This window comes from Botrytis porri (assembly GCF_014898465.1).
Source record: "Botrytis porri strain MUCL 3234 chromosome Unknown BPOR_007, whole genome shotgun sequence".
In the NCBI taxonomy this organism is placed as follows: domain Eukaryota; kingdom Fungi; phylum Ascomycota; class Leotiomycetes; order Helotiales; family Sclerotiniaceae; genus Botrytis; species Botrytis porri.
Window position 1 is genome coordinate 374,630 of NW_024066081.1, and position 22,899 is coordinate 397,528.

Genomic DNA, 22,899 nt, shown 5'->3' on the forward strand with positions numbered 1-22,899 from the left:
AGCGTCTGCATCTTCAAGATTCCCATCCCAGGTGCCTTTTTTAGTCAGCGGGGTCAAATAGATATTTAAACACGAGAAGGAAGAACTTGCCGGCGTAATGGCGATCAGCGTCAACCACACCATCAAGAACTATACGACCAACGGGGTTTGGATACATAGCTACAAAGGTTGTGCCTAGCAGGGTTTTATACAAGAAATCCTAGTATTGAATCTTGCCTACAAATTCAATCTACAATGATTTAGTATATCCTTGATTTCAATTAAAAGATTTTATTTTTGATTTAGATAAGGCTTCTATGATCGCTTTCATATCCATTGTAATAATTGGTGTGTACGTCTAATTTATCTCCTCCATTTTTATCAATATCTATTCGTGTATAGTAAGTATCAGCAAGGGTATGTTTTGTCACCCCATATAAGTTTGAAAGCTGTACTGGAGTTCCTCAATATCCCTTTCGTATCTAAAGCAATATTCCAATTCATTTGTTGAGCAACATTAGGAAAGTATATAAAAGTAGGAATTGTGAACCCAGTTCCCCGGGGATCAAACAAGATAATATCGAAATACTTGTTAGTGGCTTCGATTTTACTAGTATCATCCGGATTTGAGGGAGAGTATACGATAGTTTATAGATGGCGTGCTTGATTCCTAGCAAGATTGATACCCGAGCCTCCTAGATCGCCTAGAAGATCGATGAATATATGTTCTAGCTTTGTCTTTGTCTAGGGATTGTTATCAGCTTACCCGGATTGATATTGATAGAACCACCATGTCTCGGATCACTTGCATATACCTTCGATGGGAGTTTGATCAATGCTACTGCCACATGCCTCGAATCAATCGATTAGTTATTCCAATCGAGTAATACTTCGAAATGAGCACATTCAAGTGATCTATAATAAGGATAAAAGCTTAATTCTGGTGATGGTGTAATCTAAATAGAAATCCATATTAGCAAGGAAACTTCAATAAGGGTTGTGGAAACTTGCTGTTTCCCAATCGAAAATATCTGGATTGTAAATGATAATGCTGTTCTGACTAGACATAAAATCCCATAGAGCTCCAGGAAAGTAGGAACTCCAGAAGTTCTTCGAAACAACAGCAAATACTAAACTAAACGCAATCAGAAGTAGATAGCGAATTTAATGCTCACACTTGTCAAGACAAGATTTCTTCTCCAGAAAGGTTATATGTCTTGGCTGTGTGGAAGCGAGGATATCCTCATGAGCGCAATGCTTTGGCCATCTCATCGTTCTTATTTCGCTCATTTGTCCGCTGTCCATCTCCTTTCCTTTTTTCTATGTATCGGATTTCCGAAGTGGTCGAATACTCTGATGCTAGTCCTTATACTTATCAACGATCGTGTCATGAATGTTGCGCCTGTGTTTAGTTAAGGGAAACATCAACACAGGAAAATAAGCAGATAACGCTCAAATATTACACTCTACAAGGGTTCTAACATCAGCTAGGATGACGGCTCTATTTACCTTTAAGCTGATATCTAAATCGGGTACCCTACTTTCGGGCCACCCTCCTTTTGGGCCACTTTTTATATCAAAAATGGAATTTTTAACTTTCTTATTTATAAATAGAATTTATTGAAAATTTATATATATATAATTTAGATCATTTTTAGTTTACTTTGAAAATTTCAGATTTTTAGGAATTTTCTGTATTAAGATCTAAAGCTTCAAAATATCGATTTTTAAATTTGTATAGAAATCACATACAAATTTGAAACTTTTCTAAAATCTTTAATAACTTTTTAATAAAAATTATTAAAAATAAACTAACGTAACGTATGGGGAACTCGGACATATGGGGAACTCGGACACTTTTAGCCCATCACCAACTTGAAACCGCAATAACTTTTATTATGCATACCCAATCACCTTCTACATCTGCTCAAATTGAAGAGAAGCTTCAAAAGGCTATAATTTCACTTCAATTGAAAGAATTTAAATCAATTAGAAAGGCTGCAGAGCATTTTGAAGTCCCTAAGTCTACCCTAGCTGATAGGCTGGCTGGGAAGAAAACACGTTCCCAAACCCACGAAATGGCTCAAATTCTTTCAAACGCAGAGGAAAATACTCTTGTACGATGGATTTCACAACTTACCATCACTGGATTCCCTGCTACACCTATGTTGGTGAAGGAAATGGCCGACGAAATTCGTCTTCGACGCGTTCGGGTCGCGTCATCTCGAAATCCTACCTCGACAGAAATTCCACCTATAGGCCACGAATGGATCTATAGATTCCAAAAACGACATCCAGAACTTAAAACATGCTATTCACGTCAATTAGAGTCTAATCGGGCTAAAGAAGCAACTCCGGAGAATATTCAGGCTTGGTTTGACGCGTTTCGCACGCGTCTCATTGAGCGAAAGTATGAATTAGATGATATGTATAATATGGATGAAACCGGATTTGGAGTTGGAAGTACTCAAAGTACGCGCATTATAGTCGATTCTACTCAGAAATCGAATTGGAAAGTTACAGCTGGCAAGCAAGAATGGATAACTGCATTTGAATGTGTCAATGCAGCTGGAAATGCTCTATCACCTATGGTCATTTTCAAGGCTCAGAATACGAATTCTGCATGGATTCCAAAGGACACACCTCAAAGCTGGCAGTTCTCTACTAGTACAAATGGATGGACCTCAAATAGCCATGGATTAGAATGGTTAAAAAGGGTTTTCGAACCAGAATCCAAGAAAGTGTCAGGTGACCGACCTCGACTTTTGATCATGGATGGCCATTCAAGCCATATTACAGGTAGCTTTATTGCTTTCTGTATAGATAATGATATTGATTTACTTATATTACCTCCTCATTGCTCTCACTTGCTTCAGCCACTTGATATTGCGGTGTATGGGCCAATGAAACGATATCATGCTTTAGAGGTCGATCGATATTCTCGAGCTGGTGTAAAGCGAATCCAAAGAGCTGAATGGGTAGAACTCTTTCAAAATATTAGAAAAAAAGCATTGAATTCTTCTAATATTAAAGCTGGCTGGAGAGGAGCTGGTTTAGTACCTTTTGCCCCACGAAAAGTACTCGATTCATTACCATTTAACTCCTCCCAGCAACCTTCTACTCCACAAATGAGAACCCCCAATCAAGACCTAGACTTGTCTATACTCAGGAGTTCTCCTCCAGATGGAACAGAACTAAGGCAAGCAAATCAGATCTTTAATACAGCTCTAGCAAGCAGTGGTTCTCCTGCATCGCCAACTCGTCGATATGCCAAGAGAATGACTAGGCTTGTAGAATCTCAAAATGCTGAGATAGCCCTACTTCGGAAACAGCTCTCTGATGCTCAGGAGGTAATTGAGACTCGAAAGAAAAGAACTAAAGGCAAAAGAGTCAAATTACAAGGTCAATTTGTCTTTAGTACTAAGGAAGTATTGAAAATGGTACGTGAGGCGGAGGAAAAACCGAAGGAGAAAAAGCCACGAGGACGGCCACGCAAACGCCCAATTGAAGAATCAGAAGAAGAGATTGAAGAAGAAGAGCTAGAGAATAGTTCAAGTGATTCGGAATTGGAATTGGAGGATTGTGTGGCTTGTAGAACAAGATCGCGTGTAGAATAATTGAAAAAGTGTCCGAGTTCCCCATATGTCCGAGTTCCCCATACGTTACGTTATAAAATTTTATTATAAATTTATAATATGTTTATTTTAAAAGATTCAGAGAAAAAAGAAAATTTCCTATAAATAGATATTTTAAAAAATACCCTCAAAATTACAGGGATTATTTATACTACTTCAAACTCATTGTATATTATATCTTTATATTTATTAATTTTTTTGAATTTTTTTTAAATTTCTATATAAATTCAAGCTCAAAACTTTCAAAAAGATATACAGTTTTCTTTTAATAATTATTGTTAAAAAGTTATTAAAGATTTTATAAAAGTTTTAAATTTGTATATGATTTTTATATAAATTAAAAAATCGATATTTTAAAGCTTTAGATCTTAATATAGAAAAATCCTAAAAATCTAAAATTTTCAAATTAGATTTAAAACGATTTGAATTATATATATACAAATTTTCAATAAATTTTATTTATAAACAAGAAAGTTAAAAATTCCATTTTTTGAGATTTTTAATGGTAAAGAGTGGCTTAAAATAGGGGTGGCCCGAAAGTAGGGTACCCGACTTATGTTATACTTATATGTGGTGTGGCTCGAGAGACTAGGGGCTGTGTGGCTTAGATTCAAGGGATACCGTCAGCCACCGAGTATCATCACCCATTCCCGCGTTGTTTACTTAATCTGCATGTTCGGTTTCTTGATATAGCAAACATTACGCTACGCTTAATTTTACCGCTCGACTTGATTGTTGAGTTTCATTCTCAGATTTCTTACGTCTATCGGTAGACAATTTCCATTTAGTCTCCAATGCCCAAGGTACGGAAAGGGAGGAGACAGCGAGCATACCGGCCGAAGACTAGGACTGGTTGCCTGACTTGTAGGAGTAAGTTTCAGAAAATTAATGAATAGCAAAAACTGAATAACTATTTAGTACGAAGAATAAAGTGTGACGAGGCAAAACCCGCATGTGTTAAATGTACATCCAGTCGTCGGGTATGTCCAGGCTATTATATCCCAACCTTGGACTCGTCGCCTTCGGGTGACATGAATCTCATCACCACAAATTCCTCATTTGATATCCTGAGTTCCCCTCAATCAAAGCGATCATTTGCATTCTTCATGCAACGAACTTGCTCTCAATTAGCCGGATTTTTTGGTTCCGATTTCTGGGAAAGACTTGTGCTTCAAACTGCTCATCACGAGTCTGCTGTACGTCATGCGCTTGTAGCCCTAGGCGCTATTCATGAATTATCAGAGCAGAAGACGCAGATTTCTGATATTGACAAGGCTTTTGCTTTGGAGCAATATAATTTTGCGATTAGAGATCTTTTGGCTCCTTTGTCTCGGAATGAGGAGCGAGGTGTTGATGTTTGTCTTATTGCTTGCATCATTTTTGCTAACTTTGAGGTATTTCTCGTTTCTTTGACTATTGTGTTAATTGCATTAATGGGCTTGCTTACATGCTGACTCTCATAGAGTATGGCAGGACAACGTGCTTCAGCAGGAGCACATATAAAAAGTGGCGCGAAACTGCTGCGTGAAACCGAATGGGACCAGCAGAATGGGACGGTTTGTCATCAAACACTTGGTTCGAAAAGTCCAGTCGATTTATATGCTTCTCCGGGTGCTCTAGCTAGGATATATTCCGGGTTAGACAGAGAATGTACGACGATAAAAGGTTTTGTACGTTCTTCATTGTCCTTTCCCCGTGATCTTCCCGTCTATACTCTAATTAATATTATTGCTACAGCTAGCCGAACGTTACGAACCTTTATTCTATGGAGATCCACTCTCCGGAATAATAAATGACAACGTTCCTATATTCTTTCGTAATGTCGAAGAAGCCAAAAATTGTTTCGAATACGGTTGTCACCTATTCCAACGCAGTGTCACGCAAGCTTCCGAACCTCCAGCCGATCCTGTAAATTTCCCCATCGATTTCGAATCCCGTGTTCGTCAGATCATTGATAATTTTGAAGCTCTACATTCAAAATATTCCCATGAACTGCAAGCATTTATAGAAGCAAAAGGCTCGTCTTTCACCCCAAAAGAAGATATCGCCGTTGCAGTACTACAACTTCACTCGTTGGACAATCATATATCATGCTATATCCAATATTTACCACCAACGCATCGCTTACACTGGAGTGAATTCATGCCTCAATTCCAGAGAATGATAATGCTCGGCGAGAAAATCATTGCTTATATCTTATCTGACAGAAGTTGTGGAGAATCAACCATTTCCTTTAATTTAGACATGGGCGTTATTATCCCTCTTTATAATCTCGTTCGCCATTGCAAAGATCCTATCATTCGTCGACGGGTTATTAGTCTTCTCCGCTCCTTCAAACGTCAGGAGGGACTTTGGAATAGTCTGCTGGTTGCGAATGCTTTGGATAGAATTGTGGAAATTGAAGAAAGTGGATGGAGTGAAGTAGACGCTTACTCTGAACAGACGAGACCGTTGAGTGTTGATCCAATCCTTGAGTTGGATTCTAATGGAGGTCGGTTGGTGTATACCCGACAAGGAAGAGATATCAATAGTCAAATAAAGGTGGTTGAGGAGATGTTCACTTGGTGATTTCGCGCCATTAGGATGTAGAATCTAAGCTTAATCTGGGTTACAAGATGCATAGATGAACATGTTATAATGATTTATGCAGATCACACTCAGCTTATTGTCTGTGTTTGAGGATTCTATCACTAGTTGTTTGTGAGATTACCTCCAAGGGACATTATGTCCTAAGCTTGATGATCTACTCGTAAAGACTTTGCATGTGAGCATTAGTCAAGAGATGGGGTAAAATGGGGTTGTGTTGCCTTGCTCATTGGTAGATATTGGGCATTGGCGTAACCTCCTGTATCTAAACAATCTCATAACTCATAAAGGTCCTATGATTCCCGCAGCCAGCAACTATTCTATGCTCAAAATACCCAGAACCAAGAGGTCGTCTTTTTCATGCAAGATCTCCTGTTGATGCACAATGGCTTTACAATGTTTAGTCTCAATAAGATATCCATCTCATATCTCACATCACCCATACATTATTCAACACCAGCAAAAAATAACATCGTATCTATGGTTCCCAGGTCTAAAGAAAGCAAATATCTTTCAGACGAATACATGATTTAAAACAACAGCTGTACCAGAAAATGATCACAAACTCCTTCTGCTTCTCAATGCTATTTCTTGTGATTCAAATGATTTCCCAACCCCATCTATTCATCTATCTCAGCTCATCTAATTCACCTAATCTATCATCTACCAACAAACCTCGCACGTTCATCTCTTCGCTCAACTATGTCTTCCCACCTTCGCATTAGTAAGTCTCCCCTCCCATCAAACTGTACATTAGAACTTAGAAATTATGACCCCTCCAAAAGTTATCTAGTATCTTTGCAGCAACCTCTATTTCTGCGTTAGATTCGATTTTCATCTCTCTTTACTTACATATCCCATAACAACTAACCACTACCCTTCACGTACCTCTCTGACTACCAACCCCAATCCTCCATCGCACATTTATCCCCCTATGGGATATCCGCCGAGACTAATTCTTCTTCCGAAGCGCACCGAGACATAATCCTCGCAACCCCATTAGCCCCCGTGTATCCAGCGTGCACAAAGCATTCAACACTACTCATCTACTCGAAGCCATCATCGGCACAAACTAAACCATCGAGAATCGTTAGTCCCATCCTCATGATACACAATCCAGGACCTCTTATTAACCACCCATTTAGCATGTAGCATCTCCACCCAACCCAACCCAACAAATCCTCAACATACATCGCTCTGAATCTCTTCCGCAACTCACAGACAAATTATAAATATCACCACGATTGCATCTCTTACAATGAGGAGCTCCGTAAGAAGAGAAAGATTGGAGGATAATTGAGTGTAAATTCGACATCGGTCGTATATGGTATATATATCTAACGCATAAACTGTTAAAACACATGAGATATACTCATTGAGCATCATGGAACACCATCCTAATCTCCAACAGTGCACGCTTCCAAGTCCAGTCCCCTTTGGAATACTACGGAATGGAAGCTATGAGATTTTTCTCGAGAGTCGGGAAATTCTTCGCTTCTATATTTCGCTCTCAGATTCGAATTCGGATTCGGATGTGACAGAGTAGACAATAAAGTTTAACTAACATGACGAGTTCAAAGGGTTGTGTAAGAATCAGATTGCTTCTGCGAGAATCAACCATCTCGATGAATTCACTGCGTCGGTCTATATACACAATGCTGTTGATCCGATCGATCGCGTATCCCAAGTCCACGGATTCACGGATGCATATCCAGAGCTAGAGCTAGAGCTAGAGCTGGAGATATCTCTATTCGCTTTTCCCATGTCCTTTTTCGCACTCGATGCGCAGTATGCAGTGTGTAAAGCCTCCGTAGAAGAAAGGAAGAAAGCTAGTCTCGCTACCGACGTGATGTCAAAGCTGGCTTTTTAGTTCTCGGAATAATACTCTTCAGTGTCGCCTTCTCTCCCTCTGTTGGCTGCTCAATTTCAGTGTGCTACTCTCTATCTCAATTTACCCATCACATCTACAACTCATTCTATATTCCATCGCATCTACCCTCATCCTCACACCCAATACTCATCAGTATAACATAACCCAAATCGCCTATAAAAAAACCTCTCACCTCTTTATCATTCTCCTTCCATTCTCTTTTCATTTCTTTTTCACTATCCTTGAATATCATCATACTATATATACGATACCATACCAAATCACAACACCTCATACGTTCACAAACTTCATTTCGCACCCAATCATTCCTTGTTTTCTATTCTACCCTCACAATCTCAAACTCAAACTCAAACTCAAACTCAATCTGAATTCTCAATTCTCAATTCTCAATTCCACATTCGCATCCGCTCCTACTCCCATTCCAACTCCAATGAACCCTCATTTTTCACCCAATCTAGCCCCCTCCACCTCCTCAAGCTCTCAATCCCCCAACCTTATCCCCCCCCAATTCCATTCACCATCTACCATCTACCATCCACCAAATCCCCATCTCATCTCATCTCATCCTATTCCAGACCTCTTTTCAATCTCACTTCCACTCACACTTCTCTTCTACTCTTTCAAATTTCAATCTCTTCAACACTTACCTACTCACATCCCTATATCCCCACATCCCCCAACCACTATCACCATTATCCCCAAACCGCTCACTAATTCATCTACCATGTACCTACTCACATCCCCATATTCCCATAATTCCCCCAACACTTTCATAATCATAATTATTATCCCAAACCACTCGCTCACTTACTCATCTACTCATTCCTCTTTCCTCTCCTCCAATCCCCATCTAATTCCCTCCTCCAATCCCTCCGTCGCCCCTCCAATCCCTAATCTCCACCCTCCACTTCACCATTTTCCTCTCTCAAAATTCCAATATTACATCCCTCAAAATCATAATCAATATTAACATCTCAAATCTCAATACCCTATGAATCAACCGACCAACTAACCGCTAATCGGTTTTTGTGTATTTGTCTTTCCTCTCTTTCCTCTTCTTCCTTCCCTTCCTTTTCTACAAGTATAGTATAGTATAGCACATGCAAATCAAATCAAATCAAACTAAATCAAACGAAATGAAATCAGCTCACCTACTCAGCGACCAACCACTCTTCCTCTCCATCATCACTCTTCATCACCACTCGTCCTCTCCATCACCACCTACCCATATCAACCAATCACACCCAGCAAGATCAACCACCATTCACATATATATACCCATCCATCATCACTCACTCAGCCACCACCCAATCATAACCAACCACACCCAACTATCCATCACTTCCTTCTCAACCACTCTTCATCACTTCTCTCCCTCTTCAACACTTCACTTTATCACGCTTCACAACTCACCTTGTGGAATATCATATATCATATATCAACCATCATACATCAACCACCCCCCTCTCCCTAGCTATCCAATCCGTCACTCACTAGATAAATATGATAACAATAACAAAAAAACAATCCCCATCCCCATCCCCATCCATACTCACATCTCACATCTCACATCTTCTAACATATACAACTAGATACCTACCTAATCGTGAAACACAAAATATCAATTACAAATCACAAAACATGAAACATAAAACAAGTGACTCAATATCCTCAGAAGATCAATCTTAAGATCAAGTTTAATATCAATCCCAAATTCAGTATCAATCTCCATCTCCATCTCCATCTCCATCTCCAATGACACTCACACATTCAAACACACAAACTACTCAACGTCACTTATTTCAAGATCCACACTAATCTACTCAAGGATCGAAACGACCCGCATTCTAATTGACTTCATGATACACTTACACGGTCGATCTTACAATTATCCATTCATTAAATCAGATCAAAAACTTGCCAAGGTCGAGAACACAAGGGCATGTAACAAGTAAAAGACAGACATTATAGTATTATGGTTTAAAAAAGAGATTCATTATTATTCTCTGCACTTCTCAATCCCCGGGAAACAATATTCAAATGTACAATTTCGTATTCTCTTTTCTCAAAAGCTTAATGTTTCCCACCCATCCCCTTAAATAACTTCATGGAATTTTTTGTATACCATCAATGTAACAGGTGCACAAGTAAAGTGACCTTGACAGCAATAGATATGCAAAGCACACGCCCCTAATGATCCTAATGAAGGTGAAAAACGCTCAAAAGCTTATGAAAAGTCATGTAAAACAGAGAGAACGTGGCATATTAGGTCTAATGTGGTGATTAAAGGAAAAACGCCGACGTCCCAATGATTTACAACAACATGCTCAAGAAACCTCCGATGACAGAGACACCCATGACTGCCTCGTTGACACCGTAGGAGACAGCAGCACCCTTGCTAGAAGAAGCAGAGGCACTTGAAGAAGAGCTGGAGCTGGTTCCGGTTCCGGATTGAGCATTGGCGGTAGTCTTGCAAGTGTAGGTACCTTGAATGTTACCACTGTCGTGCTCAGACTTGAATCCACTGCAGTCGATGGAGGTAGTGGATTGCATGTTGAAGCCACCCTTAACATCGTTAAGCTTTGGCAATACAGGGCTGGAAGAATAATGTTAGCTAATCCTCAAAATGTGAGTGTGCATCATGCAAGTACTTACGTAGTGAAGTTTCCAGAGAAATCAATAGCACCTCCAACTTGAGTCAACGCTGGGAAGTTGATAGCATCAAGAGCAGAGTTGTTGGCGATTTGGAAAGCACCTCCAACAGTCTCGAGCATAGGGATGGTGATGTTGGCGAGGGATGGGTTAGCAACGAAAGCCAATCCACCTTGTCCGTTAGCAGTGTTACCGACGGATGTCAAGTTTGGTGCATTGAGACTGGTGAAGTAGTTCTCGTAGAAACCAAGGGATCCGTTAACAACGGCCAAAGATGGAATGCTGACACTGGAGACGTTACGGAAGGTCATGTTGGCGGCCCAGATCAAGTTAGGGAAGCTGACATCCAAGTTCTTTCCGTTGGAATCGATGTTGAGAAGAGTGGTAACATTTCCAACTTGGGTGCTGAAGGTCTTGAGACGGTTGTTGTTGTTGATGTTTAAGGTGTCAACAGTGTTCAAGTTGATACCATCGAGGGTGCTCAAGAAGGTGTTGGTAATGGTGACACTCTTGGCAGTGCTAACGGCTTTGGTGAAAGTGAGAGATGGGAGAGCTGGAAGAGCAGCCCAGTTGATCGTTCCAATGGTGTCAAGGACGGAGAATTGGAGGGTGGACAAGAGAGTCAAATTGCTCAAACCGAAAGTCTTATCGATAGTGGTAAGAGAAGTACTTGAAAGGGATGTAATGGCTCCGTTGTTCTCGACCATCAAGCTACCTTCGATATGTTCAGGTCCATCGAGTTGAATGGTACCAGAGGCGGTAGTGCTGATGACAACGTCACCAGAGATGGTTGTGCAATCAGCCAAAGCGGTGGCATCAGCAGCACTGTTGATGGTGGCAGTTGCTTGAGAGCAAACGGAAGCGGTTGTAGCAGCTGAATGGAAAAATGCCAGTTAGTATCTTGTCTCTTCTTGATTATCGTTTTCTTGTTGACACAAGCCACCATCGATCGGATTGAGCACTCTTCTGGTGCCCATTGGTGCACAGTATCCAGCGTCTGAATGTCTTGATGAAAGATTGAAAACTTACCAGATACAGTGCCGACGACTGCGAGAGCCGGAAGAAGGACTTTGGAGAACATGATTGATTTAAAGTAGCTTCTACAGTGACTTTGCAATTGTTAGTTCAATTATTGTAAGAAGAATGCAAAAAGTGTTGATCGAAGATGAATAAATTTGCGATGAAGTTGGAAGATTGTTTGATGGCAGACGAAGTGGCTAATGATCAGAATTCCTGAAGAAGGTGGGTGGAAGAAGGTGGGTGGTGCGAGAAAGTGGAAAGCGAGTTGCAAATGCCAGAACCAACTTGTTGAAGGAAGGGAAGGAATCAATCAATCAAACCAGAGATGTGATGGAGGAAGGAATGGATTGATGGATGGATGGATTGACTGGTTATTGTATTGAATGATGATCGAAAGGCCTTGCGGTGAATGTATATTCGTACAATCAAGAGGAAGGAGATGATGATGGAAAAGCTTTCACGAAATCGACTCACCCTTTTGATGTTGATGTTGATGGAATTACTCTTTCTCCTTTCGATAGTTATGTGTAGATAGATCCTTCTGTTCGTGTCCGATTGTTGAGTGCGATTCGAATATTATTAATGTAATAAGTGAGTGATAGAATCTTAACGACAGTGATGAAGTGATGGTGGAAAGAAAGCAATTGGAAGAAGACGACGATATGAACTTTTCCGAAGAGAGAGAAGAGAATCCGTTTCAAGAGAAAAAAGAAGTGGGTGGCTTTTTCTTCCCCAAGGTTACAGGCGTAGGAAATGAATTCAAATCTAATGAATTGAAATTCTATTTGCGGGAAGGAGGAAAGTTGGAAGAGCGGCCGGAACTGGTCAAAATCCCTAGTCACTCATTAAAAAGGGGAGGATCCTAGCACGAGAGGCTGGTTTAGTGGTGAGTTCCTAGTGAATTCAAGTGAAGTTTGAAAAAAGTTACAAAGGTTAAAAGAGTTTCAGCCAGATGTGATTGGCTGAGGTGGAAGCTTGGCATGATTAATCCTGTTTATCCATTACTTGATTTGGTAAAAGTTCTTGCTTGTTTTAGTTTCCTTTGGTTGGTAAAAGCTATCCAGGTACGAGTCGGTTGGTGCACAGCGGGTATTGAATGGATCTAATCTAGCAGACTAGTCTGTTCTAGGTAGCATTCCTCATCACTCGAGCCTGATTTAGGTCATCATGTGTCCGATTACGATAAGGTATCTAATAATATCCAATAATATAATGTGAAAACGTCCTGGTCCATTTACCATGCCAACGACCCTTACCTAGCTAGGTACACATCTAATTTTTTTATGGATACTCGGAAATGAAGAAGTGGATGAATATCAGCACATCACAATCATACCGACTACTTACATACTACATCCAGTTACAAGTACTCAGCTTGTTGATGACCTTGCTCAATGTGCACACAAGCTCGCTCACAGTACAATGTACATCTCTTCCACTATTGAATCTCAAGATCAAATGAATATCTTCTTCTTGGGATCCTACATCGTCCTGTGATCTTTGATTGTTACGAGTGAGTTCAAACCACAGAGTGATACGTTGAGTGCAGAAGAAAACAAGGGAGAGGAGTATCGAAAGTCTCTAGGATTGTTGAGCATCATTCCAATGAATGGCGTGAGAACCTCTTCCTTTTCACAGTACGACGTACTGCACCGAGACGATTCTTGGAAGATGCACTACACCACCACACCACACCATAACATTACTGGCGGGTGAAGTGTGCGAAGTATACTAGGTACCTAGGTAGGTAGGTAGGTAAATCAGTCACTAGTGGATCTTGGATTCGTTGTCCAGTACGAATTTCTTATGTACTGTGAGGACGCTTCATCGTTTATCATTCATCATTCATCGTTCATCCAAAATAACTTGGATGAGGAGTTTCAATGGATGGATCGCTGACCTGATGGTTTTAGATTGATTCTTAATGATGATTACGATATCCCTTAGGTACTGACCAGTATTCTTATTTCATACCAAAGGAATTTCTACCGTCTAATATAGAGAGAGATAGGAACCTTAACTGTACTCAGCTTCTCTTAAAGGAAGCTTCTATTGTCAATTTGATACTTGTTGTCTTATCCTAATCATATAAATAGCTTTTCTATAACGCTTGAATGCTTCAGAGTTTATGGAGTTGATACAATCATTCAACCACCTCTTGTCAATATAACCTCCTTCATAACGATACTTATTACTACAATGGACATCCAACAACTAAAACATTGCGATTCATCAGTGGCTAAATTCCATCTTGAACAATCGAATTGTTTACCAACAATCCTATAAATTATGAAAATTAACATCATCTCGATCAAGTTTTAGCTATCATTTGCCATTTTATTTTTTCTGCAAGTGACAAGCATCTCGTAATCATCCTGATGCATCTTGGTCCGAGTGTTCAACGTTAGTCCAAGATTCAAAGCAGTCCAGAGATTACCCCTGAAAATGATTTGGGATGTTCTACTCCGTACGTCTTGGATCCGAGTTCCCTAGATGATTGATTGGTTCGATGAGTTGATAAATGGATCTTCTCCATTCTTTTTCTAACACCTAGATATCAACCTAGTATTCCTTTTCCAAGGTTCCCTTCTTCCTGTTCGATATCTATTAGCGGTACTTGATTTTTACGATCCAAGTTCCAAGGCGAAGAGTGTGAGGACTTGGGCAATTCAACAGCGGACAGTGAACAATGAACAATGAACAATGAACAGGTGGACAGTGAATACAAGATTCCAAGATTGAACCAGCATAAATAGGGAGGTTTTGGTGGTTGTAACTTGTCACCATGAGCGAACTAACCAACAAGCGACCTACTACTTTAGCACAGCTTAAGCAACAACCATTCGTTCATTCACCAAGACAGGCACCTTCGTTTGATGAACACGAATTTGGTGGATTTCTCATTCCCTTTTGAATACGGAGATGAGATTGGAAAAGTTCTGGAATGGCTCATGGGAAGGGGAGGGGGAATATTATCTCATTCTTTTTTGTTCATGCTGTGTTACCGGGTACTACATCGTATGGAGGTTATTTCATTCGCCTCTCTCTCTTCCTTTGCCTAGGTAATGTTCGGGCACATACGAATCGTACGAGGGAGGTCTTGGTTTTGCTTGTTGGGTCATTGTTCACATGTTTGTGTTGGTTATGGTTACAAAGGTTTCTCGGGGTTTCTCGCTGCTTTTCGAGGGGTCACTCGAATTTATATTTATGTTTGTTTGCATAGACGTGACGTGTAGTAGATGCTCCAACAATTCTACGGAATATATTCAGTAAGTGGTAAGTTGTCAATCGAGAAAGTACCCCCATTCACGGTGACTCTGTGATGTGGTCGAGACTCGAGATTAAATGTTCTTAAAAACATTCATCCAGGGAATTCATCTCGTACCCGTTCTGAGATTCGATCCTGGCTGGGACTGTGGATGGATTTGCTATTCCTCACAGCCACAACTACCAGGTAAGTTCAAAGGTGACACCAAATCGTGGCTTGGAATTTGATGAGGTGGCTCGGGAGTCGGGATGGGTAGGTAAGAAAGAAATGTGGGAATTTCTTCCTTGTGAATTTGTGATATCCTTTGAATATCTTTGGTATTAATATAGGTACTTATCTGAGTATCTATTTAGATATGTATAGTAGTAGTAGTAATAGTAAATTCTTAATCGATCCAGTCTATCTACAGATATGTATATCTGTTTCTCTAACTTCTCTTTATTTATTCTGTATATAGAGTAATGAGTATATATCTATCTAATTATCTAGCTAATCATCGCATACTACTCTGAACAATGTACTGCACTGCACTGTACTATAAGAACGAACCATCCTATATATTCTTAGGCTCACATCTACACATTCACCCGGAAGTTAACCGACTTCCCCTATGACGTTTATTAAACTATCTATCTACATAATTGTGTATATGTATGTATGTATGTATGTATATATTGACTTTATATGTACCTACCTATTTACTCTGTATGTACCTATCTCCTACACTTCTTCTCTTCTACTCTTCTACGTAAAATCAATCCTGTACTCAATTCAGTATCCTTATCTTATCCTGACTCTTACTTCGTACGTACTCCGCACGCGTTATCATAACGATTCATTCTCATTCCCCTAAGCCTAAGCTTATCCACGAGTCTTGAATCTGTACGAAATTTGTAAGATTACAGAGCATTGTAGGTAAATTTACTACGTAATTAGACTGCTGAGTTCCTTTTTCAGTTTTTCCCCCTCAATTTTTGGGGATGGTGGATGAAGGAATCGATGGATAAATATTCGAGTACTCTATAAATCGAATACTCGACTTTCTAGTCACCCCTGTTTTGAACTACTCTTTTACACTAAAAAATGCTTTTTCAGCTTATTGATAGCTCTATTAAAATATAATATAATTTATCGAAAATCTATATATATATATTTCAAATCATTTTAAGTCTATGTTGAAAATTTCAGATTCTTAGGATTTTTCTAAATGAAGAAACAAACCTTTGAAATATTAATTTCTTAATTTATATAAGAATTATATACAAATTTGAAATCAATTTTAAATCTTTAATAACTTTTTAATTATAATTAATAAAAAGAAATTTATTACTTTTTTGAAGGGTTTAAGCTTAAATCTATATAGAAGAATTAAAAAAAATTAAAAAAATTAATATTTATAAAGATATAACTTAAGTAAGGAAGTGTTACAACAGACATCACATGACACATTCGCATGTCACGTGAGGGAGCCTTGGGGAGCCACGGGCTCCAGGAGCATACGGATCCCAGGGGCTCCAGAGGACGAAGGTCTATATAACAGAATGAGTTTCATTATAATATAGAGCTTCGTGCTCAAGAACAATCATTAGTTTCATTACTATAGTTACGAGAATTGCAACCAGTTACAACCTTATTGAATTCCTACTTGAAGTCTAGTCTAAACCACCTCGAGAGATCTCTAGACACTTCCACGTGACCCTAGAGGCAGCTCCCGTAACAGGAAGTAGTTTTTCTCAATCTCTATAACTTCGAAAGTATCTTTATAAATACTTATTAATTGGAATTTTCCTTATTTTTTAAATCTTTTATTTCACAAATAATAGAAATTTATAATAAAAATTTATGATTTATTTTTAGTAATTTTGGTTGAAAAGTTATTAAAGATTTTTTAAAAAGTAATATTTATATATGATTTTAATACAAATTTTAAAATCGATATTTTAAAGCTTTAGAATTTCATTTAGAAAAATCCTAAAAATCTAAAATTTTCAATATAAACTTAAAATGATCTGGGTTATATATATATATATATATATATGATTTTAATAAATTCTATCTATAAATAAAAAAGTTATTAATAAACTAAAAAAGCGATTTTTAATATAAATGAGTAGCTTAAAAAAGGAGTAACTAGAAAGTAGAGTACTCGACTTATAGAGTATATATTCAATTAATTAATTTTTCTTCTCAGAGTAATATTAAATAATGAATAATCAGATAGAGAGATAAATAGAGGAGAGAAGGAGATAATATTAATATTAAATTTACTTTGCTTTATTCTCTATACTCTATAATATTATATTGTATTATATTAATAGAGTATATGTATATATGTATGATTATTAGAACTAGTTTAAATTTAAGAGTTTAAGTTATTATTCATCGTATACTAGGCGATCTTATAAAAATGATTGTATTTTCAACTTTTAAATCTCTATCTTTTTCACTTTAAAAAATATTTAAATTAAAGAAATACTTTAATTGTCGGAACGTATGATCACGTGCTTAAGCGAATCACATGATTCTTCTCATTATATATATAATAGGAAGAATCACACCTTATTCTAGATCATCTCAATTTTATATTATTCATTTTATATAGGCTATATAGTACTATATATGATGATTCGAGTTGACAACTCCTCTCCCTCAAGTGATTTCAATACTAATTAGTATTTACCTTCTTATTAAAGGTATTTACAAATTAGATTACTTTCTGAGATTTTATATAAAGATATTCGTACAAGAATGAAAAGGGTGGTTTAGACTATTTAATGAGATATTCTTTAAGAAGACGAATAAGATTATATTTATATATAATCTATATAAAGGATTAGAATACTATATTCTTTATATTATCTTCTTTAATTAATATACTAAAAAGAGATCTCTGATTATAGTTGATTTCTTTAGGATTGAATGAATTTATTGATTTATAAACTAGACTATTATATTTATAGAATTTGATGAATCAATAGTTTAATCCGCATTTACTACATCCTGCTCAAAATTCTATATACTTTTTTGAATTCGAAACCCCTTCGTCTTCAAACGAAAAGAACCGTTTCGCCACCCCTTTTCCATTAGGAACCTTTTATTATACCCTTCTCCTTTACCCTATAATATGAAACACCCTTTTTTATACAATTGTTAAGTTAGAAAAAAGCCTGTCTACTATTTTCAATAAATTTAATCCGTTTGATTCGAAAGGGTAAAGGAAAAAGATTATAAAATTGAAAAGCTTATTATAATACGAATAGCTATTTAATGAAATAGCTTTAAAATTCTATATGAATTTGATTTCTATTTATATTCTTAAAAGAATACACTAAAATTAAAGTCTTATAAGCTTTAAATTACTATTCTCTTACTAAAAAGAATTTAATTATTCATATTTCAAGTTTTATAAAGGAGTAGAAGAATAACTTACTTCTATTCATTCTTATATAATAATTGAATCCCCCCACTATTAATTCTTTCAAATTCAATTAAATACGAATACTCTATCCGATTGAATCGATTCAATATCTCCTTCTTTAATTATTTTATTTTAGTGAATAAGACTATTCCCTACTTATATACAACTTTCAATTCGATTTATTCTTTCCCCGCCCTTTTTAACTTGATTGTAGAATGAAGGAGAAGGAATAATCTTTAGTTCAAATTGATTTTAGAATTTAAAGGATTTAGCTAATACAATTCGCTCTTTATATTACACGTTTCGAATTTTCATTATAAATGAAAATTCTACTTATATCGGAATATATAATTATATACTTAAGCAAATCATATGATTCTTTCTATTATATATATAGTAGGAAGAATCATATCTTATTTTAGATCATCTTAATTTTATATTATTCATTTTATATAGGCTATATAATACTATATATAATGATTCGAGTTGACGACTCCCCCCCCAAGTGATCTCAACATTAATATTTCAAAAAATTCATAAATTTATAAACTATTATAGACTTTTAAAATCTAAAAATTTAATAAATATAATTTAAAACTTTAATAAGTATAATCTAAACTCTTAAGTATTTTCTTAAATTAAAATTTAGATTTAATTTAAATTAAATAAAGCCATTTATTTATTTATTTATAAGAATAAGTTGAAAATTCGAATTTCTCTATTTAAAAGAGTGTATATATACTTTATTTTAAGAAATTTTATAATAGAATTAATATAAAAAATCTATCTTTTTTAAAACGGAAAATTACTATAGCGAAATCTATTATAAATCTACTATAAAAAAAAGGGAAAATTTAATAAATTTTAATCGGAATTGATATTCAAACTAACTTTCAAGATTTAAATAACAAGTTTTCTAAAATGAAAAAGAAGAAAATTATAAATCTAGATTTTGAATTTTAAATGAAATTTGAGATAAAATACTTACTCAATTAATTAATAGAGTTTAATTTATATATAAATTTATGAATTTTTATTTAATTTAATTTATTTATAAATCTTTATTATAAATATTATTTTTTTAAAAAAAATAAGTTTATATTTATTTATTTATTTATTTATTTATTTATTTATTTAAATATTATATTCATTCTTAGAATAAAGTATGAATAGAAATCTCTATACTTTATACTTTATAGGAAAATAAAATAAGTTATAATATAAAATAAATAGGTAAATAAATAAATAGATATATAAATATATAAATAAATAAATAAATAGTATTTACTTAATAAAATAATTAAAGATGTATAGTAAGAGTTCTTAAACCTTCTCATCGTACAGATTCGATTTCTCCGCTAAAACCATTAATTTTCCAGCTTTTAAGACCCCTGTTTCTTTATTAAAACTTCATATAAAATGATTAAAATAATTCAAAATCGATTTAGAATTAATTTAATTATATATAAAAAAGCTAGTTTATTTTTAAATATTTTATTTATAAAGTTATAAGCTATTGAAAATAAAAATCATAAATTTTCTAAAAAAATCGCTTATTCTATATAGGAAAAGCATTACAAGTTAAAAAAATTCAATTTTTCCAACTTCAAATCTATATAATTAATATACAAAAATAATTAAAAATAAAGTATATGTTTTTTTTCAATAAAGAATAATATTAAATACTTATTCTAAAGCTTTGAAAATAAAATTCCTTAAATTGAAAAAGTTATTAATTTTTTTAATTTGTATAGAAAAACATTATTTTTATGGGGATTTTATTATAAAAATTTATAAGGTGTATAAGTAAGTTCGATAACTCTTATATATTAGAATTAGCTATAAATTCTATAAATTTCAATCAAACTATATAAAACTTAATAGAATAATTCTTTTATATATAATATATATAGAAAAAAAGGTTTATAAGATTTAAACTGAAAATGAAAGAGAAGTAATTTATCAAAGTTATTTAATTTATAAAAAATAAGTATAATTTAATATTATCTTTTAGATTCTATACATCTTTATCAACTTTTATTTATATATTATAAAACTTTTAAATACTATTTAAAATTAAGTAAAGTTTGATTTGAGAAAAGCATTTTTTATTATTTCTTATTTTTAGAAAGTTATTAACGATTAAAATTAAAAAGAGGTTTGAATTTTCGATTTTTTATGTTTAAAATCTCTAAAATAAGCGATTTACTTTTTCAAATATAAATAATTTTCTTAATTATAATTAAATCTTTATAAATTATATTTATTTAAAAAGAGAGTATTTATTCAATAATATATCTAAGTTTTAATATTATAGACATCAAATTGATTGAATTAATAAAGATTATAAAGATATTATAAAATAAGCATGTTTCAAATTAATTTCATAATTTCAATTGCTTTTATTTGAATCATTTCAATTTCTATTCTTCAGAAACTTTAATATAATTTAATTATTATATTAATTGAATATATATCAATTCCAGCTTATTTTATTGAAAATTATCGAGATTGAATTTGTTTACAATTTGTACTATGCATTTTCAATTATTTCGCCGAGTGTGTCTGTCAGCTTCACCTTTGCCTTGCTCGAGAGTCGAGATTTGAGTTTATGGAGTTTAGTCCAGTCCAGTCCATGACTGACTGTCTGTTGGTCGGCTCGTCGGCTGGCCGATTGGAGTTTTTTTAATCTTTTTTATTATTAGGGATTTGGGATGCAGGTACATTTCTTATCTTTTCTTTCTTTTTCTTGTCATACTATGTTATACTATTAGATAGAATAGAATGAGATGGGATGCAAGGCAAGGCAAGGCAAGGCAGAGTAAAGCAATGCGGTGATTGTTGGATGAATATCAGGAATAGGTACAGGTACCTGGGTACACGACATATTTGATGTTTGTGTATCTAGGGTTATGTTTGTATGCAGGAATATGTATGAATATGCAGGAATATGTAGGAGGGAGATCTTTGATGGTCATTTGGATGGTCACTTGGATGCATGTATGTATAGGGAATATGTGTGGTATATGTATCGGATGTGGTATATACAGATCTTGTAACTAGTACTTTCATACTCTGGATTTAGGTGGGTAAGTAGGTGGGTAGTATCTCTCTTTCCTTATTCTGCGAAATTATCAAGTGATTGAGTGGATGATTGGATAAATGGATGTATGGATGAACGATTGAGATTGGAAATTGGGAATGGAAATGAGGAATAAGAATGCAGAATTGGAAATGAACGTCAAGTGATGGATGATATGTATGTATGCAAGTATGTATGCAAGTACTGTCTGTATATGTACTGTCCGCATCCTCAAGTATATGTATATGTATATGTATATGTATATGTGTATGTATATGTATATGTATCATATATCATGCATCATATGTCATGTATATTTGTATATATGTACACGTCAAATCATGTAGTCTCCTCTGTACAGCTACAGCGGACATATAATATCATACCAGGTGGTTGTGATTGTGGTTGAGCGTTGAATATATGCATGCGATGTGCATACATTGTTCTAATTTGTTCTGTTCTTTTCTGTTTATAGGTATTATATGTTATGTTATATGTTATGTGTTGTGCTGGATTGAAATGAGTTGATTTGGTTGGTATATAGACAAGTATGGTGTTGGCATTGATATCACTATTGTGAATGGATGGATGAAGAGGTGGTTGTTGAGTTGTTGTAGCAAATCGCTCTCTCTCTCTCCCTAACTGAATAACAGTAGGAAGGGTAGACAAATATATAGACGGATGAATTGAAGGTAAAACGCTGAACAGATACACAGACAAAATTTGTGATCCCATCCACAACGCTCTAGAACATTGCTCGTAGTGCTTGATATTGATGTTCCTAATACTTACTCACATACCTCCGTATACAAAGTACGTACTACACATACCATTACATATATACATACATATATATAAGCATACTAGCATCCTACATCCACAACATCAAGGACCTAGTTATGCAAGTATATAGATAAGTATCAATACGTCAAACACCAAATACAACAACCGTTTCGTTTCATCTCATCTCATCTGGTCTGGTCTCGTTTCGTTACGTTACGTTGCAGTATGTTACACTACAACTTTCCCTATCTTTTACACTCTAGTTTGAGATGTTCAGTATCTCGTCTCTTGCGTCGATGTATCGGGGTTTGTGATTCTGTTTGTTTGTTTATGTTGGTAGGTTACTATGGATGTAGTTTTGACCTCCATCCATGATATGACACGATTTCATTTGAGGTGTGTGTCTATGTATTATTATCTGGTGGGCTGGACTGACTGGGTGAGCTGGGTTGGTGATAGCATTCTTGTTGAAAGATGAGAGATGAAAGAAAGATAGGATGGGCTGAGATGAGGGAGGTGAGTGAAGTGTAGTGGCGGGGATGGAAACAGGAATAATATAATGATGCACAACAGACTAGAAGGGGT

The 22,899-nt window shown here is 35.6% G+C and overlaps 2 protein-coding genes across 2 annotated transcripts; one reads left to right on the forward strand and one right to left on the reverse strand.

Annotated features, from left to right (window-relative positions):
- The first annotated feature begins 4,300 nt into the window (after positions 1–4,300).
- On the forward strand, positions 4,301–6,398 carry EAF01_005471 (uncharacterized protein). The gene is made up of 4 exons (XM_038913724.1): positions 4,301–4,484; positions 4,533–5,008; positions 5,078–5,284; positions 5,352–6,398. Exons 1-4 carry the CDS (start codon positions 4,409–4,411, stop codon positions 6,180–6,182), a joined length of 1,590 nt encoding a protein of 529 aa, XP_038770173.1. The 5' UTR covers positions 4,301–4,408; the 3' UTR covers positions 6,183–6,398.
- Positions 6,399–10,404: 4,006 nt separating this feature from the next.
- EAF01_005472 (uncharacterized protein) lies at positions 10,405–12,366 on the reverse strand (the record flags this gene model as incomplete). Its single annotated transcript, XM_038913725.1, has 4 exons — positions 12,238–12,366; positions 11,773–11,852; positions 10,747–11,617; positions 10,405–10,687 (listed from the first exon to the last, which is right to left on the reverse strand). Exons 2-4 carry the CDS (start codon positions 11,822–11,824, stop codon positions 10,405–10,407), a joined length of 1,206 nt encoding a protein of 401 aa, XP_038770174.1. The 5' UTR covers positions 11,825–11,852; positions 12,238–12,366.
- Between the last annotated feature and the right edge of the window lie 10,533 nt (positions 12,367–22,899).